At 34.8% G+C, this 19,712-nt stretch overlaps 1 protein-coding gene across 20 annotated transcripts in view; it reads left to right on the top strand.

Moving 5' to 3' along the window:
* The window catches only part of PPFIA2 (PTPRF interacting protein alpha 2), a 544,821-nt gene that overhangs the window by 515,295 nt on the left and 9,814 nt on the right, over positions 1-19,712 (top strand). For 10 of the 20 annotated variants that reach the window (XM_058308490.2, XM_071218976.1, XM_058308489.2 and 7 more), the window contains 4 exons: positions 1,000-1,062; positions 2,217-2,246; positions 3,789-3,982; positions 8,100-8,197. In XM_058308490.2, the coding sequence (XP_058164473.1) occupies positions 1,000-1,062; positions 2,217-2,246; positions 3,789-3,982; positions 8,100-8,197 (385 nt within the window). The remainder of the gene's footprint in view (positions 1-999; positions 1,063-2,216; positions 2,247-3,788; positions 3,983-8,099; positions 8,198-19,712) is intronic. The other 10 variants (XM_058308494.2, XM_071218980.1, XM_058308493.2 and 7 more) reach the window with 1 other exon arrangement.

The raw sequence follows: 19,712 nt of genomic DNA, 5'->3' as shown, positions 1-19,712 counted from the left end.
CATAAAGCATTCTGCTGATGTGGTCCAATCAAATCTCTAATCATAATTTAATCACGCCCAGAGGAACAGACCAGTTTGCAAACATAACCCAATATCTATTTTTGGAATTCATAAACAATGCCAAACTTCTGCAGTGACTAAGCGGACTTTGGTTGACAAACATATTATTCTCCATACAGAATAGATGTCAGTCGTCGTTTCATTTAGAAAGCACATGAGATTTTATAACAATAGTACCTGCTCAGGAGAAAATATTCTTTATACCATGTTCTTTTTTTTTTTTTAATGGTAAAGAAGACTGGTTAAAAAAAAAAAAGGAAACATCAGTTTTATAAGTTCTGACAGTATTTAGTGAGGCTGAAAAATCCTTTGTTAAAGCAAAAATAGCATTTTTCTTCATTTTCATTTCTAAGAATACAGGAAAAAAAAAACATATTTACCAAACTGCAAAAATAAAAAATTATTTGGGTAAAGTTGATGCTTTTCAGAGAGATAATGCTAGTGCATAAAACTTTATATTGACAACTAATTTTCCTTTTTGAAAGATATTAAAAAATCAAAATCATGTGAATATAATATTGGTAATAACACCAACACAGTACATGTTCCATTGTTTTCTGAAGAAAAGCAAACACATGAAAATACATTGTTCTACAGTCAAATTTAACTAATTCTCCGTTGCTACAGAAAATGGATCCCATAGCCACACAACTTGTCAAATTTTGATCATGCTTGTTTCCTGATTAATCATCACAGAGATATCATTTAAATTCACTTCCATGTGAGCTTCACAGCATGCCTGTTTCTATTTAATTTTTTTAAGTAGATGAAAAAGGGAGCTATGAGCAACCCAGCAATGCTGTCTCTCCTGCATGCTGTGGAGGCAAGAGCACTGTGGTGTTGATGCCATGCTGTTAACTTACAGTGGCGCTGCCTTTCTTCCTTACCACTGCTTCCCTCCCCTGGATTCCACTGCTTCCCTCTGGGCCTCCTCACTAGCCTTCAGGCAACGTTTGGGTGACCCATGAAGAAATGGAAAATCTTGCAGCTCCAGCAAAAACGGTTAGTCCTTTTGGCTTTGTTGAACCTGAAGAAAACCTATTTTGTTGCTATTGGAGTTAAAGCTCTTTTGTTTACTGTGGATCTCAGTAATGTGGTGTGTTTATGTAGTTACATGCAATAATTAACATTTTCATTATAATTGCATTTAATTGTGTTCATTTGACTTCTTAAATGCAACAGTGCTAGATTATCGTAAATAAAACTTATTTACTCATTTTGCAACAATGGTAATTTTTTGTAACAAATATCACCTGGTATTGGGCATAGTCACAGATAGTACATGTTATTAAGCACAATTAATCTTGTAAAAGTATAGTTCATTTTGAATGCTCATTTCTAATATACTCCAGTTTTTTGTGCTTAGCCATCAAATCAGATACAAGGTTTGACCAAAAAAATAATGGATGTTATGTTAATTTAGTATTCCCCAAAACAGGTTTAAAGAACTTGATTGCAATTGTCAACTTTTAAAACTATAATTATATATGCAGTCATTTTTTATAGAGAGTAACAAAGTTGGGCATTTCATGCACTTTGTTTTTTAAAATAATGTCCTATCTATTTTATGCCTTTTGAGGAATCAATTATATACAAGTTTATGATGAATACAAATGCCAGTGTCATCTAGTAATTTCATTTTTAATTTTGTTTCTTTTCATTTGGTTTTGCTTTGTTTTTGTCTTTTTTGTTGTTATTTTTGTTTTTGATGGCTGTTGCTGAAATCTGTGTGATTACCACAAACACTGTGAGAAGAATACTATTACTTTTTGCATATCATTAATTTAATAAGTTTTCTCATAAAATGTATATATTTAAGAAAATCAGTAATTTTGTTATACCTCATTATCTTTCAGGAAATTACATGATTTAAAGAACAAATAAATGATTTGAAATGGAACAGATCAAATGTTCACAAAATTTGAAAATCCCATGTGTGTGTATTTAAAATGAAATTAATTAAAAACTATGTAGTATCTCTTAAACTACTAAATGAGTCCTGTGGAACTGAATAGGAATTTGTGTTTTTATCTCCATATGTCATAAAAACTAACATTTCTATAACAGTTTTGCTTCTGCTAGAAAAAGTTACTGTATTAATTTGATATTAATTTATCTTTACCTGCTTTATTAATGATACCCTGCTGCTAACACAGAAAGAATCTGAGGAAGGAAGCTGGGCCCAGGTAGGAAATTCATATGCTTTATAGCAATTCATTTTATTTAGTAGACTATGAGGATTCACAATAAGAAACTATAATGTATCAATATACAATAAGTCCTCACTTGGCTCAAGTTTAGGTCATGTATGTATACTTAAAAACATATTGTATTTAAGAGCATACCTGTCTTTTTAAGTAACCATTGTGTACAAAGAAATATTATCATTTCATGCATGGCATGACCTCTTTTGAAAAGGTAATTTCTTTTCTTCCCCAGAAGATGATCTAGAACTAAAATTTCTCTGAAATTCCCTTGAATATATTTAATCAGGAATCATCCAATTTAGAGCTAAGAAGGAGGAAAAAACTGATTTGGAATCTCAGATATTTTAACTTATAAAGCAAAGTGCATAAGGACTGTAGCTGAAGGGACATATTTCAGCATTGTGGACTACAAGCCAGATTAACTCCCATTTATTGAGATGACAATATGAGAGAAGCACCTGTACTATGAACAAACATATCTTTGCAAGGGAGCTGTGCATTTTTTTCAGCATTTCAATATGTTGGATATCTGAAAGAATAAATGGGTTATGAAACATAAATTTAAATGTGCAATATGACTCAGAACTTTGAATACAAGAAAAAATTCTATAGTTATACTAGGACCTATTTTTAGCCATGCAGTAAATTAGGGTTGCATTAGATTTTGATTTTGGTAAGATTTTCACTGCTCTTAAGAATTTGTGACAGGAAAAAGGGAAGAACATAGAATTGCACTAAAAATACAGTAAATTAACAGAGAATAATAGCCCTTGAAAAATAGTGGTTTAGAGGACAAGATTGATTTTGGATTTTAATTCTGCTGTTTTGAATAGTATTTAGTAAGAGCAGTTCATATTGCTATATTAACTAAGTAGATTATCTATCTTAGTTTTTGATCATGCCTTGCTTCTTTACATATTGTAGAGTCTATATTGATTGATTCCAGAAAAGACTGATTTTTGTCTTATGATCTTTATGAGTTACTGGTTGCATGTTTTACTAAGGAACAAGAATTTGCATATAAAGTGTCAGCATTCTTGCTAACCTTATACCTTTCTCTCTTCATTTACTGAGGCTTATATTTCACATCAAGATTTGCACTATGGATAGCAATGGAATAGTGGCACTGAAAATAGGAAAATGGTGGAGTCTTAGCAGACATTAAAATAAAACAAAACAAATCAAAATAAATTTATCTACATCCCTTAAAGCTCAGAATTTATCTTATACCACTAATATTAATTTATTTATTAACAAAATACATATTTCGACAAAATGTATTTCCTTTTGGGAATATAAATGCATAGTCATAATCATTTTCTATGGACAACTACTTTGATAAATCTACCCAGAGCTCCATTTTGTACCAAAGTAGATAAAATGCTTATTGGCTAAATACTATTTCTGCTTTGCTTCCATACATTATAACAATTAAATATCAGTTTTAGTAATAGCTAAAATTCTCCAATTGCTATCTCATTTTATTGGTTCGGAAACTTGACTGCTATAAAACAGTTCTAGTGTCCGGTTTTTCTACAGACCCTGGCTTATGGAGACATGAACCACGAGTGGATTGGAAACGAATGGCTTCCCAGCCTGGGGTTACCTCAGTACAGAAGTTACTTTATGGAATGCTTGGTAGATGCAAGAATGTTAGATCACCTAACTAAAAAAGATCTCCGTGTCCATTTAAAAATGGTGGATAGTTTCCATAGGTAAGTTTTTTCCCCAAAGAATAAAGAAAGTAAAATAAAAATAATGTATCTTTACTAAAACAAACAAAAAAAGATATTTAGAAAAAAGAGTGTGTTATTGTGTTTTATTCAAAACATCATAGTTTTGAATTTATTTGACCAAATATTTCAGGCAGCTAATTGCAGCGACTAAGTATTGTAGAACTATGTGCATATTGTGTGCTCAAATTTTATGGAACTATACATGCACAAAATTCTTCTTATAGAGTATCTATCATTTAATTTTTTGCCTGACCTTTAGGAAAATATATGTTCATGATTTTTATCAGTGTATGCATTTATGTTAGATATTTAGTTATTAAGAACAAAATTAAGTCACATCCAACTTTACAAAAATATGTGCTTATAAACTATATAATTTAGGGGTATACTAGAAAAAAATTTGAGAAGGAATTCTCTGACATATTTGTTCTCTTTATTTGCATATAAATCATTTAGTATTCTTGCTTATTTTTATATCAATCTTCAGGGGGAAAATTAATGGGTTGTTAAACACCTGTAAGGACACAGATGAATAAAATACAAACTCTCTTCTCAAATTGTTTACTATCTAGAGGGTAAAAAAAGGGCACGTTATAGTACCATGTTATGAATGTTATGTTTTGCCTGATATCCTTAGAAGCTACATAAAAAAATGGTGGTTGGATTATAATAGTTCCATCTCTAACTGATGATGATTACTTAATATCAACCTAGGTGATTTTTAACTTAGAAGACTATATTTGATCCTATCCTGTCAGTGGCTGAAAACTAATTTGGTAAAATAATAGGATGTGTTGATGGCATAGAATTAGAATAAAGAGATAATAATTGAGAATCTTCATTCCCATCTATGGAGATATTCAAAATACTAATACAGCTGTTGACAAAGTTGGATTAAATTTAATAGAGATAAATATATCCTAGTTAAAAACAAAAACCTTCAAAATACCTGGAGGAGAATCCATAACTTAATAGTACTTCATGTGAAAAAAATGATTTATACTTGACACAAAAATCTCAGTTTTGATCAATGACTCACCCAGATATATTTAGATTATGTCTATTAACAGCAGCAGTTAGAAGTCTACCTTATAATCACGATAAGAAATTATGTCCCCTTATGGACATTAAATTGCAAGAAGACTATAAGTGGCAAAAGTCCAGTGAAAGAAATTATTATTTTTTTAAAGATTTATTCATTTACTTATTTATTCCCTCCCTTACGGCTTGTTCCTTTCTTTGCTGTCTCTTCTCTGTGTCCATTCACTGTACATTTTTTCTATATCAGCTTTTCTTTCCCTTTTGTTGTGTCATCTTGCTGCACCAGCTCTCTGCTGCACATGGGCTGTCAGCTCTCTGCTGCACATGGGCCAGCTTTGCCTTCACAAGGAGACCCTGGGACAAGAACCCAAGGCCTCCTATATGGTAGTCAGGAGCCCAACTGATTGAGCCACAGCCGCTTCCCCAGTGAAAGAAAGTAAAAACATTAAGCTTGAATAGGGAAAGACGTTAGATAATGTTTTAAGATCATTATTTTGTGGCTTAAGAATAATAGTTTCTCTGTTTTACATGTGCTTTTCTAGTTCAAACATGTGTAGACACTATGGTGTGTGATTTCAGTTCAGTAGTAAAGACAACTTTGCATCACTGCCAATTGCTCTATAGTATACTTATTGTGAGGTAGGTCGTTTCCTGTCACTAAATATTTAAACCGGGAACTCGAATTTTGCATGGTTGCATTAGACTTTGGAACATTAAAAGTTTTGAAAGAGAACTTGCATCCCATTTTCCTATTCTTCACTTGACTGTATTTCAGCACTGCATTATTATTGAGTAGAAATGATTATTACAATGATCAAGTTTTCTTAAAAAAAAACAACCCTCATATGGCTGGGTCCTTATTTACTCTGGAAAATATATAAGCTTCATCTTGATATTCCATAGTTCTGACTTGCATAGTTAGTATCTGACTACATATGCAAAATCTCATTGACACTACAGCCCAGTTTCCATATAACATTCTCATAGTAATATACAACTTCATTAGAGAAAATTTTTATAGTAGATATTAATAAAAATTGGGATACATTAGCCAAGAACCATTGGTTTAATTTCAAATTGTTTAATATCTAAAATGGATATTATCGGTCTTTCTAATTGAACATTCCACACAGTGATCTTTTCCCTTTTATCCTTGATTCTAAAATACATGAACTCAACATTGTTCTTATTGCAATGCAAGATTGAAAAATACATCCAACATTTTGATGTATCTTGGCCACTGTATATTTATAATTTTGTACCTATTCCTACACAAGAAATCAATTAAAAGTCAGTGCTCTTTATTCTTGAAATCTAGGGGGGGTTTTCATGCATACCTTTCCACTTCCTCTATATATAATATCAAGTCTCCTCATTTCTTTTTCTCAACATCTCTTCTTTCATCTACATTTTCTTTTCACGCTCATTTCAGTTTCCCTTACTGGACTCTTATGTTTGGCAGAATTGAAGGTTTCACTGGTTTCCCTGTCCCTAAGACCACCTATTTCCCCATCTTCAATTTTGCTACCAGGTTATTGTTCTTTAAACCAAAATGGTTTTTTGCCATTTCTTCTATCCATCAAAATTGTCCAGTAATTGCTCCTCACCTCGATGTATTACAAATTTACATGGAATACAAGACTTTCCAAAATATAGCCCTTTTCTCTATATGTTGTAATATTCCTCCTTACTTATCAGCATAGATTTTCAATACTTTCATCACACATTTGCAATTTCATCTGCAAGCCTACATTCATGATCCCCTCTTTAATAACCTTTTCTCTTCTGTCTGATCTTTTCAGGATCAGTCAATTCTCTGCTCTTCCAGAATGTCATTTCCACATAGACCTGAAATATTTCTATATCACCTACAGATTTTGATTATTACTTAACTGATTTATATTTTTACATGGTTTTTTTTCTTCAGACATAAAGAGCACATCTAGTTCTCATAAATTCCTTACTGTCTCCAAAATAGGTACTTTTAGTATTCTTTCAAAATGGATAAAATATTGACTAGTTTGAAAATTGAGGGACGAAACGGGGTCCCTGTTATGGGACGAGCGGGTTCCCTGTTGCGGGACTAGTGGGGTCCCATTGTGGGACGAGCGGGGTCCCTGTTAAGGGACGAGTGGAGTCCCGTTGTGGGACAAGAGGGGTCCCTGTTAAGGGACGAGTGGGGTCCCGTTGTGGGACGAGCGGGGTCCCTGTTAAGGGACGAGTGGGGTCCCGTTGTGGGACGAGAGGGGTCCCTGGCGTGGGGAAGAAAGCCTCGTACGGCCGCTGAGGCTTCCCTCAGGGGCTCCAAAGGCGTGGAGGGCGCACGACCCAGGAAGGAGTCGCGGAGACAGGCTGATGGCACAAGTCTGGTCTATTGCGGAAGGGGATGCAGATTTATAGGATTGGGGAGTGGTGTGGCGGGTTCTGATTGGCTAGGGCAAATGCTGTTTCCATATAAGGCAATGTTCTGGCATTGGGCTAGTGATTGGCCAGTAGAGTATGTGCTAACTCTTGATAGGCTAACACTGTTACTAAGCTGATAGGTGGTTGTAAACTGTTGCTGGGCAAACAGCGTACTAAGAGATTAGGTTTAAGGGAGGGGGGAGGGGAAGTGAGAGCTGGGCTAGGCAGGAGATAGGAAGGGGGAGGGCGGTGCCGGCTAGCCGTTAGCAGCAAAGGCCTAGTCAGGCGTGGTCACCTTGTCTAGGCCCAGTGGGCAGAGGAGGTGTCACCTCTTGCCGCACTGTTTGCCACTGAGGCAAGCCGGGTGCCCCTCCTCCCACAGAAAATACTTTAGGAATAGCATGAAGAAAGGCAACAACTTAAGGATCAAGATAATTTATTATGAAAATATTTTTCTACTCTTTAGAATCATAATGAAATATATGCTTAGAATAATTATAATTGCATTGCTCTCCACTACTAATGGATTTAGTTACAAATGTTATTTATTAACCTGTCATCCTCCAAAATAGTGCATAGTGGTGACAAGCTTAATCAATAAAAAATTCCTTACCTGTGAAGTAAATTCACTGTTTTCCTCTTTAAAAAACAGAACAAGTTTACAATATGGAATTATGTGCTTAAAGAGGTTGAATTATGACAGAAAAGAGCTAGAAAGAAGACGGGAAGCAAGTCAACATGAAATAAAAGGTAATGTATCTTTCTTTCACATCAAATGTCTTTTCTCTGGAATTTTTAGCCTTTACTTTTATGGAGTCTAAGATGCTCTGTGTGTTACAATATTCATTAACTAATATATGGATTTGGCTAGAATAGTGTCATCATTATTTCTTTGTCATTAGTTTTCTCATTAAAACAGAGAAAGTTACCATCACGTCATAAGACAGATATTCCATTTGGGACCCAATCTCGATTTTTCAGATTGAGATCTATTCCTCTGAACCTATTAATTATATATTTTGTTTGTACTAAAGATGTCTCCATGTAGATATTTTGCCAAACTTTTAGTCAAACATTGTCATTATGATTCAGAGAAACATGTTATATGATTTTTTTAAATGGAGCTCATCTCTGGATTATATCATTTGAATTTTACTTCAATGCCCAGAAATTTTATTTTTGTAATGTAGCAGTAAATTTTATAATTTATAGTCACAAATCATATAGAAATCCTCCACCCCATAAACTAGTCTAGTTCATTAATAATTTTAGTTGGGTAGGAGCACTGCTAATTGCTGCAACTAGTATGTGTACAAAACTGATTTGAATGGTGAGAATAGGCATGCATTCCATATTAGATTTGTTATAAAATAACTGTTTAATAATTAACCCTATAAAGGGTGAAATAGGAGAAAGAATAGTTTAACAGAGGATATGTTAGATACGTTACTTAGATATGTTACCTGTTAGAGACCCCTAACAGTATTTTTATTACTCTTGCTGTCGTTGAAGGAGAAAATAAATGGTTAGGTATAAGAGAGAAGTATCTTCAAGCATTTTTGGTAAAAATTATCAGTTCAATTGTATTGTTTAAAGAACAAAAGGAAAGATAATCAGATTTTTGTAGTTAAATATTGAATATAAGCCACATGCAAAATAAACTGCTCATTGGCTATATTTCTGTTTCTCATTACCTAGGAGATGACATGCAGAATAATTTCATCAAGGTCACTAGATGTTTTTACATTAATAGTTCAAAATTAGGCATGAGTCTTTTTTTCCTTCTTCACTTCCTCTGGGGCTTACATAAGACATGAAAAATGCATGTATTGTTCATAAATCTCCCCCAATATTAGGGTTTAACCCTGTTTTATCCTTTATTTAGGCTCACTTATAAATTCTATAATTTTAATTGTGGCAAACAATGTCGGTGATTACTTTTATATTTGGCATTTCCTGGCCAGTAACATTAGTTCTAGTAGAATGGGCTTGAATGCATATAAAAGTAATAGGTTAAAACTATTTTTCTACATATGGTTCATTGAAGAGTAGACAGATGCACAATGGCTTTCTTGTAACACCTCATTTGATTCTTTACTTAGGAGCAAGAAAGTGTTTTTCCAGTATCAAAATCTAGTTATTTGATTTTACTTTATTTGGGGGCCCCAGGAAATTGCAGGTTGCTTCCCATGCATTGTTGTTCAGTTGAATTGAAATTTAGAACTAATGGGCCAAAGATAGACCCCAGAAGGAGGTCTATGCTTGACCTAACAAAGATGTTGTAGCACACAAATAGATTTTACCTGCGGGATACCATTTTCTAGTTTTCTTTTTGAAGTGATTTTTTTCCAATTAGATTTTATTATGCCTGGTTTCACCCCATGCTTGACAGAGAGATAGATTTAAGAAGAATAACCGATTGGCCCTACATTAAATGCCGTATTAGTATTTGGCAATTGCTGGTTAGAGTGCAGCTTGAGAAAAATCTGCCATGATTTCACTTTGATTATACACAAATAGTTCCATATGATCAGAAGCTGTAATTGAAATCATAAATAACTCCTGTGTCTTATAACCAATCAGATGACCTTGATAGGAATAACTCAACTGTGACTAGGGGTCTGTTATTATCTGAAGTATTAATTAACCTTGACCTTAATAAATAGTTCTCTGAAGTGAGGAGAACATGTGAATATCAAGAATGTACTAATATTTAATTTGTTGCTAGGAAACAGTCAATGCTTATCTGTAGCCATTTATTGTTTAGGTCAAGAAGATCCCTACAAAGCTTTGAAGTCAGGGCATAAATTTTGCTTGAAAACAGATTTACAAAAAAGGATCTGATTTACAAAATGAAAAAGAAAAAGGTATATTTGTTGCTGTTCTGAAGAAGAGAAAGTTTGGATAAGTGATTTATTTACCTTTGCCCCATAAGTGGATTGTTTTGTATATTAGATTACTCTTGACTACAGGTAAGGCAATGGAATTTTGATTGACATAAATTTATAGAAACATTGTGATAAAATAACATAACTTAGTCTATCAAAATGTAAATCCAGCATTGGAAAAGCTGGAAAATTTTTGTTGTTTTTTGAGGAGAATATTTTCCCATTGTTTTGTTTTGTTTTCAAATATTGAAATTAGTAAAAATAAGCGGAAAATGGTTGCTGTCAGACATGCATACATGCCCAACTTTTGAAGTGGAAATGCAGGGTAATCAATAATTAGGACTAATCACTGGCTACAACAGCACCTTATTAAAATAACCAAAAAGTGCTACATAACTCTCATTCCATTTTCTGAGGTTTAATACCTCACTGGAATAAACAGAAAAAAACTCAGAGTAAATGTACACTTTAGTACTGACCAGGGGAGCCCTTTGAACATATATAAAATAAAATTTACCTTATATAGCAGAGATAATTAAGGAAGTCCTTGCTTTGCTGAAGATTATAGGGGAAAGAAAGACCCAAAACCTGAGTGCATCCACGGTCCAAACCTCTGGCCTCCTTGTCCCATGTGGAGCTGGCCCATGTGCAGTGCTGATGAGCGCAAGGAGTGCCCTGCCATGCAGGGGTGTCCCTGGCGTAGGGGAGCCCACGCACAAGAAGTGTGCCCCGTAAGGAGAGCCTCCCAGCGCGAAAGATAGTGCAGCCTGCCCAAGAATGGCGCCACACACACGGAGAGCTGACACAGCAAGATGACGCAACATAAGGAGCCACAGATTCCTGGTGCCGCTGATAAGGATAGAAGCGGTCACAGAAGAATATACAGCTAATGGACACAGAGAGCAGACAACTGGGGGGTGGGGGGAAGAGGGAGGGGAGGGGAGAGAAATTTTTTAAAATAATAATAATAACCTTCCAACTACCTGCAGAGATTTATTCTGCCTTTGATGGAACAGGGAATAGTAATAAGACTGTGGGAAGTGGGCATTTTGAATCATTTTCTCACATGTTTCTCATTAATTAAACCCAAAGGAAGATTTGGGTGTTTTGTCTTGAAATGAGATTGTTCAGGCTACAATGGAAGAAGCTAAGTGGAGAGATGTGAGACCAATATGCCTTTAGCTTCCTGATTCATCTACCAGCACTGTGGTTTGGCAGGGACAAAAAGACCTAAAATTTTAATCTCAAGAACTTCCACTTCTAACTCCAATGGAGTAAACTGAATCAGACCATGCTCTGACCAAGAACAAACAGAAAACCTAGATAAATATCTGTTTGAAGCCAATAAAAAGCAGCCAAGACAGCAAGGATTAGAAAGCCATGATACTTGGAAAGAAGAGAAATGCTGTGAATCTCTACTGCTTTTCTCCGTCTCATAGAGTAGTGGAGAGAAAATAAATTTAAAGTTGTGAAAGCATCCAGACCTTGAGGAACCAATTCCTGGGGAAAAGGGAAATAAGAGAAACCTGACATTTTAAACTTTCCTCTTGAAACATTTAATGACTCCCAAGAAACATGGAATTATAAGCTAGAAATTGAACAGAAAGAAGAAGCCAAAAGAGTAAGAAAACCAAGTAGGATTTTTGGCAGTCTCAAAATGGAGAGACAAAGATCAGAGCTAAGGACTACCAAAGATGCTTTCACTTGAGATCTCTGAGGAAACATGCCCCAAAGCTAAGGGCAGAATGAGATAGTGCAGGCTTTATAAAGATTGAAAAACAACCTGGATTTATCTCAATCCCTGATTTGGTCAAGTTGATCTGCCCTTATTTTATCTGCCTAATAAAATAAAAGTAAAGTCCTCTCAAGAAGAAGTTAACATCATCCAGAGCCTCTACAATTTTTCGACCATAAAGTCTGGAATTCAGTAAAAATTATCAGACATTATATGAGGAGACAAAATAAGGAAGATCAAGAGAAAAAAATCCAGAAAAGAGAAACATGTTCAGAGATGATCCTGATGCAGTTTTTTCCTAATCATGGACTTTAAAACAATGTGATTAATGCATTAAGAAAATTAGTGATGAAATGGAGAATTTTAATGTGTAGCTGGAATCTATTTATTAAGAAAATGACCAAATGCTAATTTGAAGAAGTAGAAGTATAAAAACTGTAAGTAAGAACTCATATGCTTTATCAGTAGAAGGGAAGTTTGGCAAAATAAAAGATAGATCACTTGAAAGATGAAATGAGATAAAAAGATGAATGATATAAAGATATCAATACAGGCATATTGGACATGTTAAAGAGTCTAATGTATGTGTAAATGGAATAGGGCAGGGGAGGGGAAGGGAGAGAGGAGGGAGTAAGGGGAGGGAGACACATCCAAACACATTTTTCCTAAACTGCTGAAAGCCATAGACAAAAACGTATCTTAGAATCTGTCAGAATAAAAGGCCTTCAAAGGAACAAAAATAAGGTATTTGACTTCTTAATTAAAACAATGCTAGAGGAAAAAGAAAAAACAGACAGGAATAATACAGTACAACACCAGGGAAGAGCAGGAGGAAAGGCTCATACATTACAGGAAAGGATAATAAATTGCCCTCACTACACGGTGGTAAGCCACTTTGGGATCCAGCCCTGAGCTAGCTTGCTAGTGACAGAAAGAGACATAAAATTCCTCTTCCCCAAGAACATGGGTGATCATGGTTGATCACTGATCAAGGTTTTTGATTAGCAAATTCAGATCTCTGTGGGCCAGACTCTGAGGGCAGCTATTGTTTCAACATGTCCAGGACAAAAGTGACAGCAGCCATTGTTTCACCCCACCCCAGTCAGGGGTGGTGGTGCTGGAGACTTAAAGATACTGCACTTCCTTAGAACTTCAAGGGATAGTTAATTGAAGGGCTGTGTTTGCAGTGCAGGCCAAGAAATCTCAGCTTTGGGGAGACATCCGAGAAGCTCTTGGCACCCTTCCTGCTCCCCACCCCAGAGTACTTTGGAGCTGGTCTGCACCCGATTCATGGGTCCTTGGCACTGTTTTGTCTGGGAAGGCTGACTTAGGAAAGTCCTCTATGGTTTATCCCTCCTCCCCAAATTTCCCTCCAGGCAAAAGCAACTTGAGACAATGAAAGGAAAATAAAAAACTATAGATACTGACAGTCTGGAACAAAGTTGTGCTAGCTTAAACATCCAGGAGAGGGAGGTCTGTCACCTGGTAAACAGAGGGGATGATCAAACTCCTGTAAAATGGGGAACTCCAAAGCAACTAGCAAGCAAAAGCCTTGGATAAGGCAGAGACCGAGAAGGACAGGGAAATCCATGCACACTGAATATGCCTTGAGCAGACCTTCCTGATGGAAGGGCTGAAGCGTAAGAAAATCTGTCTTAACACCAGTGGTTCAAAACCAAGAAACAGAGGAAAGAGGTATAACTCAGGGGTTTGAGCGCCTGCCCCCTAAGTACAAGGTCCCAGGTTCAATCCCTGGTACTTCCTGAAACAAAACAAAAACAAGAAACAGATATCCCAGAAAGTAATTCCAGAGTTAACATTATAAATATTAAAATGAACATTGCTATCAATAAAATTACTTTAAAAATGCACGTTGTGCAAAAAAAGAGTACAAGACAAAGAGGAAAAGATGGTCTAATCAAAGGAAAAGGATAAAAATTCAAACTCACTAAAGAAGAAGATGAGAATGTGGACACACTGAACAAAACCTTTTAAAAATGATCTTAAAAATGCTCAAGGAGATGAAGGAAAATACAGAGAAAGAACTACAGGATATCAGGAAAAGATCAAATGAGCAATATGAGAGTCATAGTAAAGAGATAGAAATTTAAAAATGAAACCACACAGAATTAATGACACTGAAGATTACAATAGCTGGAAAGGAAAATGCCCAGGAGGATTTCAAGAGCAGTGTGGAGCAGGCAGATGAAAGAATCAGTGAACTTGAAGACTTAGACATTTGAAATGAGTCAGGCTAAAGAGCAGAAAGAAAAAAGAATATTAAAAACTAAAATAGCCTGAGATGCCTCCGGACCCCATCAAGCAACCAATATGTGCAATATGGCAGTCCAGAAGGAGAATAAACTGAGAAAAGGAAAAGGAATAGTCAAAGAAATAGTGACAAAGACTTTCCCAAATTTAGCAAAAGATGTGAATATGCATATCTGAGACTCCCAGGGAATATCAAATGGAAGAGACATGAAGATAAATACACATCACCATATACTGATGACAGTCCCAAAGACAAAGGACAAGGAAAGAGTTCTGAAAGCTGTAAGACAAAAACAACATGTTACATATCAGGGAGTCCCAATTCTGTTGAGTGCCAATGTGTCATCAGAAACCATGAAGGCAGTGGGTTGAAATACTTAAAAGTGCTGAAGGAAAACAACTGCCAGCCAAGAATTTTATATCTGGTGACACTCTCTTTCAACAATGAGGGGGAGATTAAGACATTCTCATATAAACAAAAGCTGAGGGAGTTCACCATTAGACCTGCCCTATACACAATGCTACAATGAGTTCTTAGACTGAAATGAAAGGACCCTAGACAGTGGTTCAAAGCAGTATAAAGAAATAAAGACCTACAGTAAAGGTAACCATTTGGGTAATTATAAATGCTGGTGTTATTGTATTGTATTGTTTGGTATATAACTTCACTTCTCACTTCCCGCAAGTGCCAAAATGCAAATGGATAAAAAGTAATAATAAATCCTGGTTTTTGGACAGAAAATGTACAAAGATATAAGTGGTAACAAGTACAAAAAAATGGAGAACACAGACGGTTATAAAAATTTTATGTGCATGCTGTTGAAGTTCAGTTGATAGCAAACCAAATATGATTGCTATAATTTAGGATAAGTTTTAACCCCATATTAACCATAAGGAAGAAGATGAAAAATATATGCAGATAGAAATGAGAAGGCACTCCATATTGTACAACACACAAAAATATCAAAAAATATATACAAAAAGCATTAATGGAAGTGAAGGACAAAAAAAGGGATAAGACATACAAAAGCTAAGACATAGCAAAATGGCAAAAGAAAGACCCATTTTATCAGTAGTGACTTTAAATGTAAATGAATTATACTCTCCAGTCAAAAGACAAAAGATTGGCAGAATGGATAAAAATGCATGACCCAACTATATGTGTTGTCTGCAAGATAGTCACCTTAATCTCAAAGATACAAGTAGGTTGAAAGTGGAACTATGGCAAAAAATATATACCATGTAAGTAATAATTAAAAGAGAGATGAGATGGCTATAGTAATATTGGATAAAATAGACTTTAAGTCAAAAACATTTATAAGGGACAAAGATGGTCAATATATACTGATAAAAGAGACAGTTCAACAGGAAGAAGTAACAATCATAAATATGTATGCAACTAAAAGCATATCCTCAATATATATAAAGCAAATACTTCCTTGTTGATTTTCTGAATGGATGTTCTATCCATTATTTAGACTGATGTATTAAAGTCCCCTTCTATTAGTGTAGAGAAATTGATGGCTCTATAGTAATAGAAGGGGGATTTAATACACCAGTCTAAATAATGGATAGAATACCTAGTCAGAAGATCAATAAGGAAGTACAAGATTTGAATGATACTCTAAATCAAGTAGACCCAACAGGTATATATAGAACACTGTACACAGCAAATACAGAATGCCCATTCTTCTTGTGTGCACATGAATCATTCTCCAGAATAGGCCATATGTTGGGTCACATAACAAATCTCAATAAGTTAAAAAATATCGAAATCATACAATGTATATACTCTGACCAAAATGGAATGAAGCTATAAACCAATAACAGAAGGAGAAAAGGGAAAATCCATAAATATGTGGAAATTAAACAACATACTCTTAACGAATGGCTTATTAAAGAGGAAGTCAGAAGAGAAATAGGAACTATCTTATGGTGAATGAGAATGAAAATACAACATAGAAAAATTTAAGGGATGCAGTGAGCTAGGGGGAAATTTATAGCTTTAAATGCTTACATTAACAAACAAGTAAGACTTAAAATCATGGACTAAACCTTAAAACAGGAAGAACTCAAAAAAGAAGAGCAAACTAAACCCAAAGTAAGCAGAAGGAAGAAAATGAAGAAGATTAGTGCAGAGGTAAATGAAATAGAAAAATTTAATTGTTTGAAAAGATCAATAAAACTGACAAAACTATATCCAGACTGCAAAAAAAAAAAAAAAGAGAGAGAGAGAGTACAAATAACAAAAATCAGAAATGAAAAGGAAACATTACTATTGACCCTGAGGGAATAAAAGATCTATGAGAGGAGACTATCAACAACTATATGCAATAAATTAGATAACCTGGATGAAATTGGCCAACTCTTAAAAACACACAAACTACCTACATTGGCTCAAGAAGAAATAGAAATCTCAACAAATCAATTACTAATAAAGAGATTTAATCAGTAATCAAAAACCTCCAGGATGAGATGGCTTCGTAGGACAATTCTACCAATCATTCAAAGAAGAGTTAACTGCAATTCTACTCAAAATCTTTCTCCAAAATTGAAGAGGCAGGAACACTCCCTAATTCACTGTACAAAGCCAATGTCATGCTAATTCGAAAGCCAGCCAAAGATACCACAAGAAAGGAAAACCACAGTCCAATATCTCTTATGAAGAAAGATGCAAAAACAACAAAATACTGGCAAACGATATCCAATAGCATTTTAAAAAATTAAACACCATGATAATGTGGGATGTATCCCTTGTATGCAAGGTTGGTTGAACATAAGAAAATCAACTAATGTAATCTACCACATTAACACAATGAAGGGGGAAAAAAGCATGATCATCTTAATTGATTCAGAAAAAGGAATTGGCAAAACCCAGCACCTCTTCATGATAAAAACACTTATAACACTAGGAATAGAAGGAAATTTTCTCATCATAATTAAGGGCATATATATGAAAAGCCCTGGCTCACATTCTACTTAATGGTGAAAAACTGAAAGCTTTCCTTCTAAGATCAGGAAACAGGCAAGGATGCCCACTGTCACCTTGCCTGTTTCCTGATCTTATCCAACATTGTACTGGAAGAACTTGTCAGAGCCATTAAGAAAGAAAAAGAAGTAAAGGCCATCCACTTTGGAAAAGTAAAAGTTCAACTTTACCTATTTTCAGATGATATAACCCTATATACAGAAAACGCTGAAAAAAATCCACGACAAATTTCCTAGAATTAATACATGAATTCAACAAAGAAGCAGGGTAAGAGATCAACACCCCAAAATCAGTAGTGTTTCTATAAACAAGTAATGAACAATTGGAAGAAAAAATCAAGAAAAAATTCCATTCACAATAGTAACTAAAAGATTCAAATATCTAAGAATAAATCTAGCCAAAGATATAAAGAATTGTAAACAAAAAACTACAAAACATTTCTAAAAGAAATAAAAAAAGACTTAAATAAATGAAGGGATATTCCATGCTCATGGATTAGAAGACTAAATATCATTAGGATGTCAATGCCAATTTATAGATGTAATGCAATCTCAACCAAAATTCCAACAAACTCCTTTGCAGAAATGGAAACTAAGCATCAAATATAAAAGAAAGGGTACAGGCTCCGAATAGCTAAAGCCATCTTGAAAAAGAAGATTGAAGTTGGAGGATTCACACTTAGGTGATCTTAAAACTTACTGCAAAGCCACAGTAATCAAAACAATTTGGTACTGGCACAAGGACTGACATATAGACCAATGGAATGGATTTGAGAGCTCAGAATCCAACCCTCACATTTATAGGCAACTGAATTTTGGCAGGGTGGCCAAGACTACTCAATTGGGAAAAAGCAGTCTCCTATACAAATGGTGCTGGGAAAATTGGATCTCCATTCACACACACACACAGAAAAGAGAACTGCCACGTTACACTGCATACAAATATCAACTCAAAATGGATCAAAGACTAAATTTAAGAGACAGAACTATCAAATCCTAGAAACATAAGGAAGAATCTTCAGGACCTTGTGTTAGGCAATAGTTTCTTCCATTTTAAAAAATATACAGTATATATTTTTTATTACAGACAATGTAATGTATTGGTGGAACAGTGTAGTATAGGAATTCTGTGCATTAGGCATGCTTGTATTGTAAGTTCACAACATCTCTAATAAAGCAATGGTTCCTTAGACCTTACACCAAATTACAAGCAACAACAACAAAAAAATAGATAAATGGAGCCTCATTAAAATTAAAAACGTTTGTTCATCAAAGGATATAATCATGAAAGTAATGACAACATATACAATGGAAGAAAATATTTGGAAATCACATATCCATTAAAGGATTAATACCCACAATATATAAAGAAATCCTTCAAGATAACTGTAAGGAGACAAATAACCCTAACTGGGTTTTTAACTAAAAACAGACAAAAGATTTGACTAGTCATCTCTTCATAGAAGATATACAAATGACCAAAAAGCACATAAAAAGATGCTCAACGTCATTGGCCATGAGGGAAATGCAAATCAAAACCACAATGAGATACCATTTTGCATCCATTAGAAAGGCCGCTTTTTGAAAAATGGAAAATAACAAATATTGAATAGGGCACAGAGAAATTGGAACACTCATTCATTGCTGGTGGCAATGTAAAATGGTGCAGCCTCTGTGGAAGACAGTTTGGAGGTTCCTCAGAAGGCTAAGTCCAGAACTTCCATATAACCTGGCAATCCCACTACTTGGTACATATCCAAAAGAACTGAGAGTAGAGAGTCAAACAAATATTTTCACACTGATGTTCATAGTGGCATTATTCACAATTGCCAAAAGATGGAAGCAGCCCAAGTATCCACTGATTTATGAATGGATAAATAAAATGTGGTGTATACATTTAATGGAATATTATTTGGCCATAAAAAGAAATGAAGTCCTGATATATGTGACAACATGAATTAATTGTGAATATCTCATGCTGAGTAAAATAAGCCAGACATAAAAGGACAAATATTGTATAATCTTACTGATTTGAAACAATTCATAAAAGCAAACACACCAGGGAATGGGATAGGGATAGGGAATGAGAAGTTAAGGCTTTAAATGTACAGGGCTCCCATTTGAAATGATGGATATACTTTGGTAATGGTTGTTGAGGGTAGCACAGTATTGTGAATGCAATTAACAGCACTGAAAAATATATCTGAATATGATTAAAAGGGGAAATATTAGATTCTGTGTATTATAACAATAAAAATTTTTTAAAAATCCATGGACAAAGTGGATGTGGTTCAAGTGGTGGAGGTCCCACCTCCCACATGTGAGGTCCTGTGTTTGGTTCCCAGCGTCTCCTGAAAAAACAAAAAACAAGAAGCAAAGCAAA

The sequence above is a fragment of the Dasypus novemcinctus genome, chromosome 12, assembly GCF_030445035.2.
Source record: "Dasypus novemcinctus isolate mDasNov1 chromosome 12, mDasNov1.1.hap2, whole genome shotgun sequence".
NCBI classification, from domain to species: Eukaryota; Metazoa; Chordata; class Mammalia; order Cingulata; family Dasypodidae; genus Dasypus; species Dasypus novemcinctus.
The sequence above is the reverse complement of the archived record's forward strand: the minus strand, read 5'-3'. Positions and strand labels throughout refer to the sequence as shown.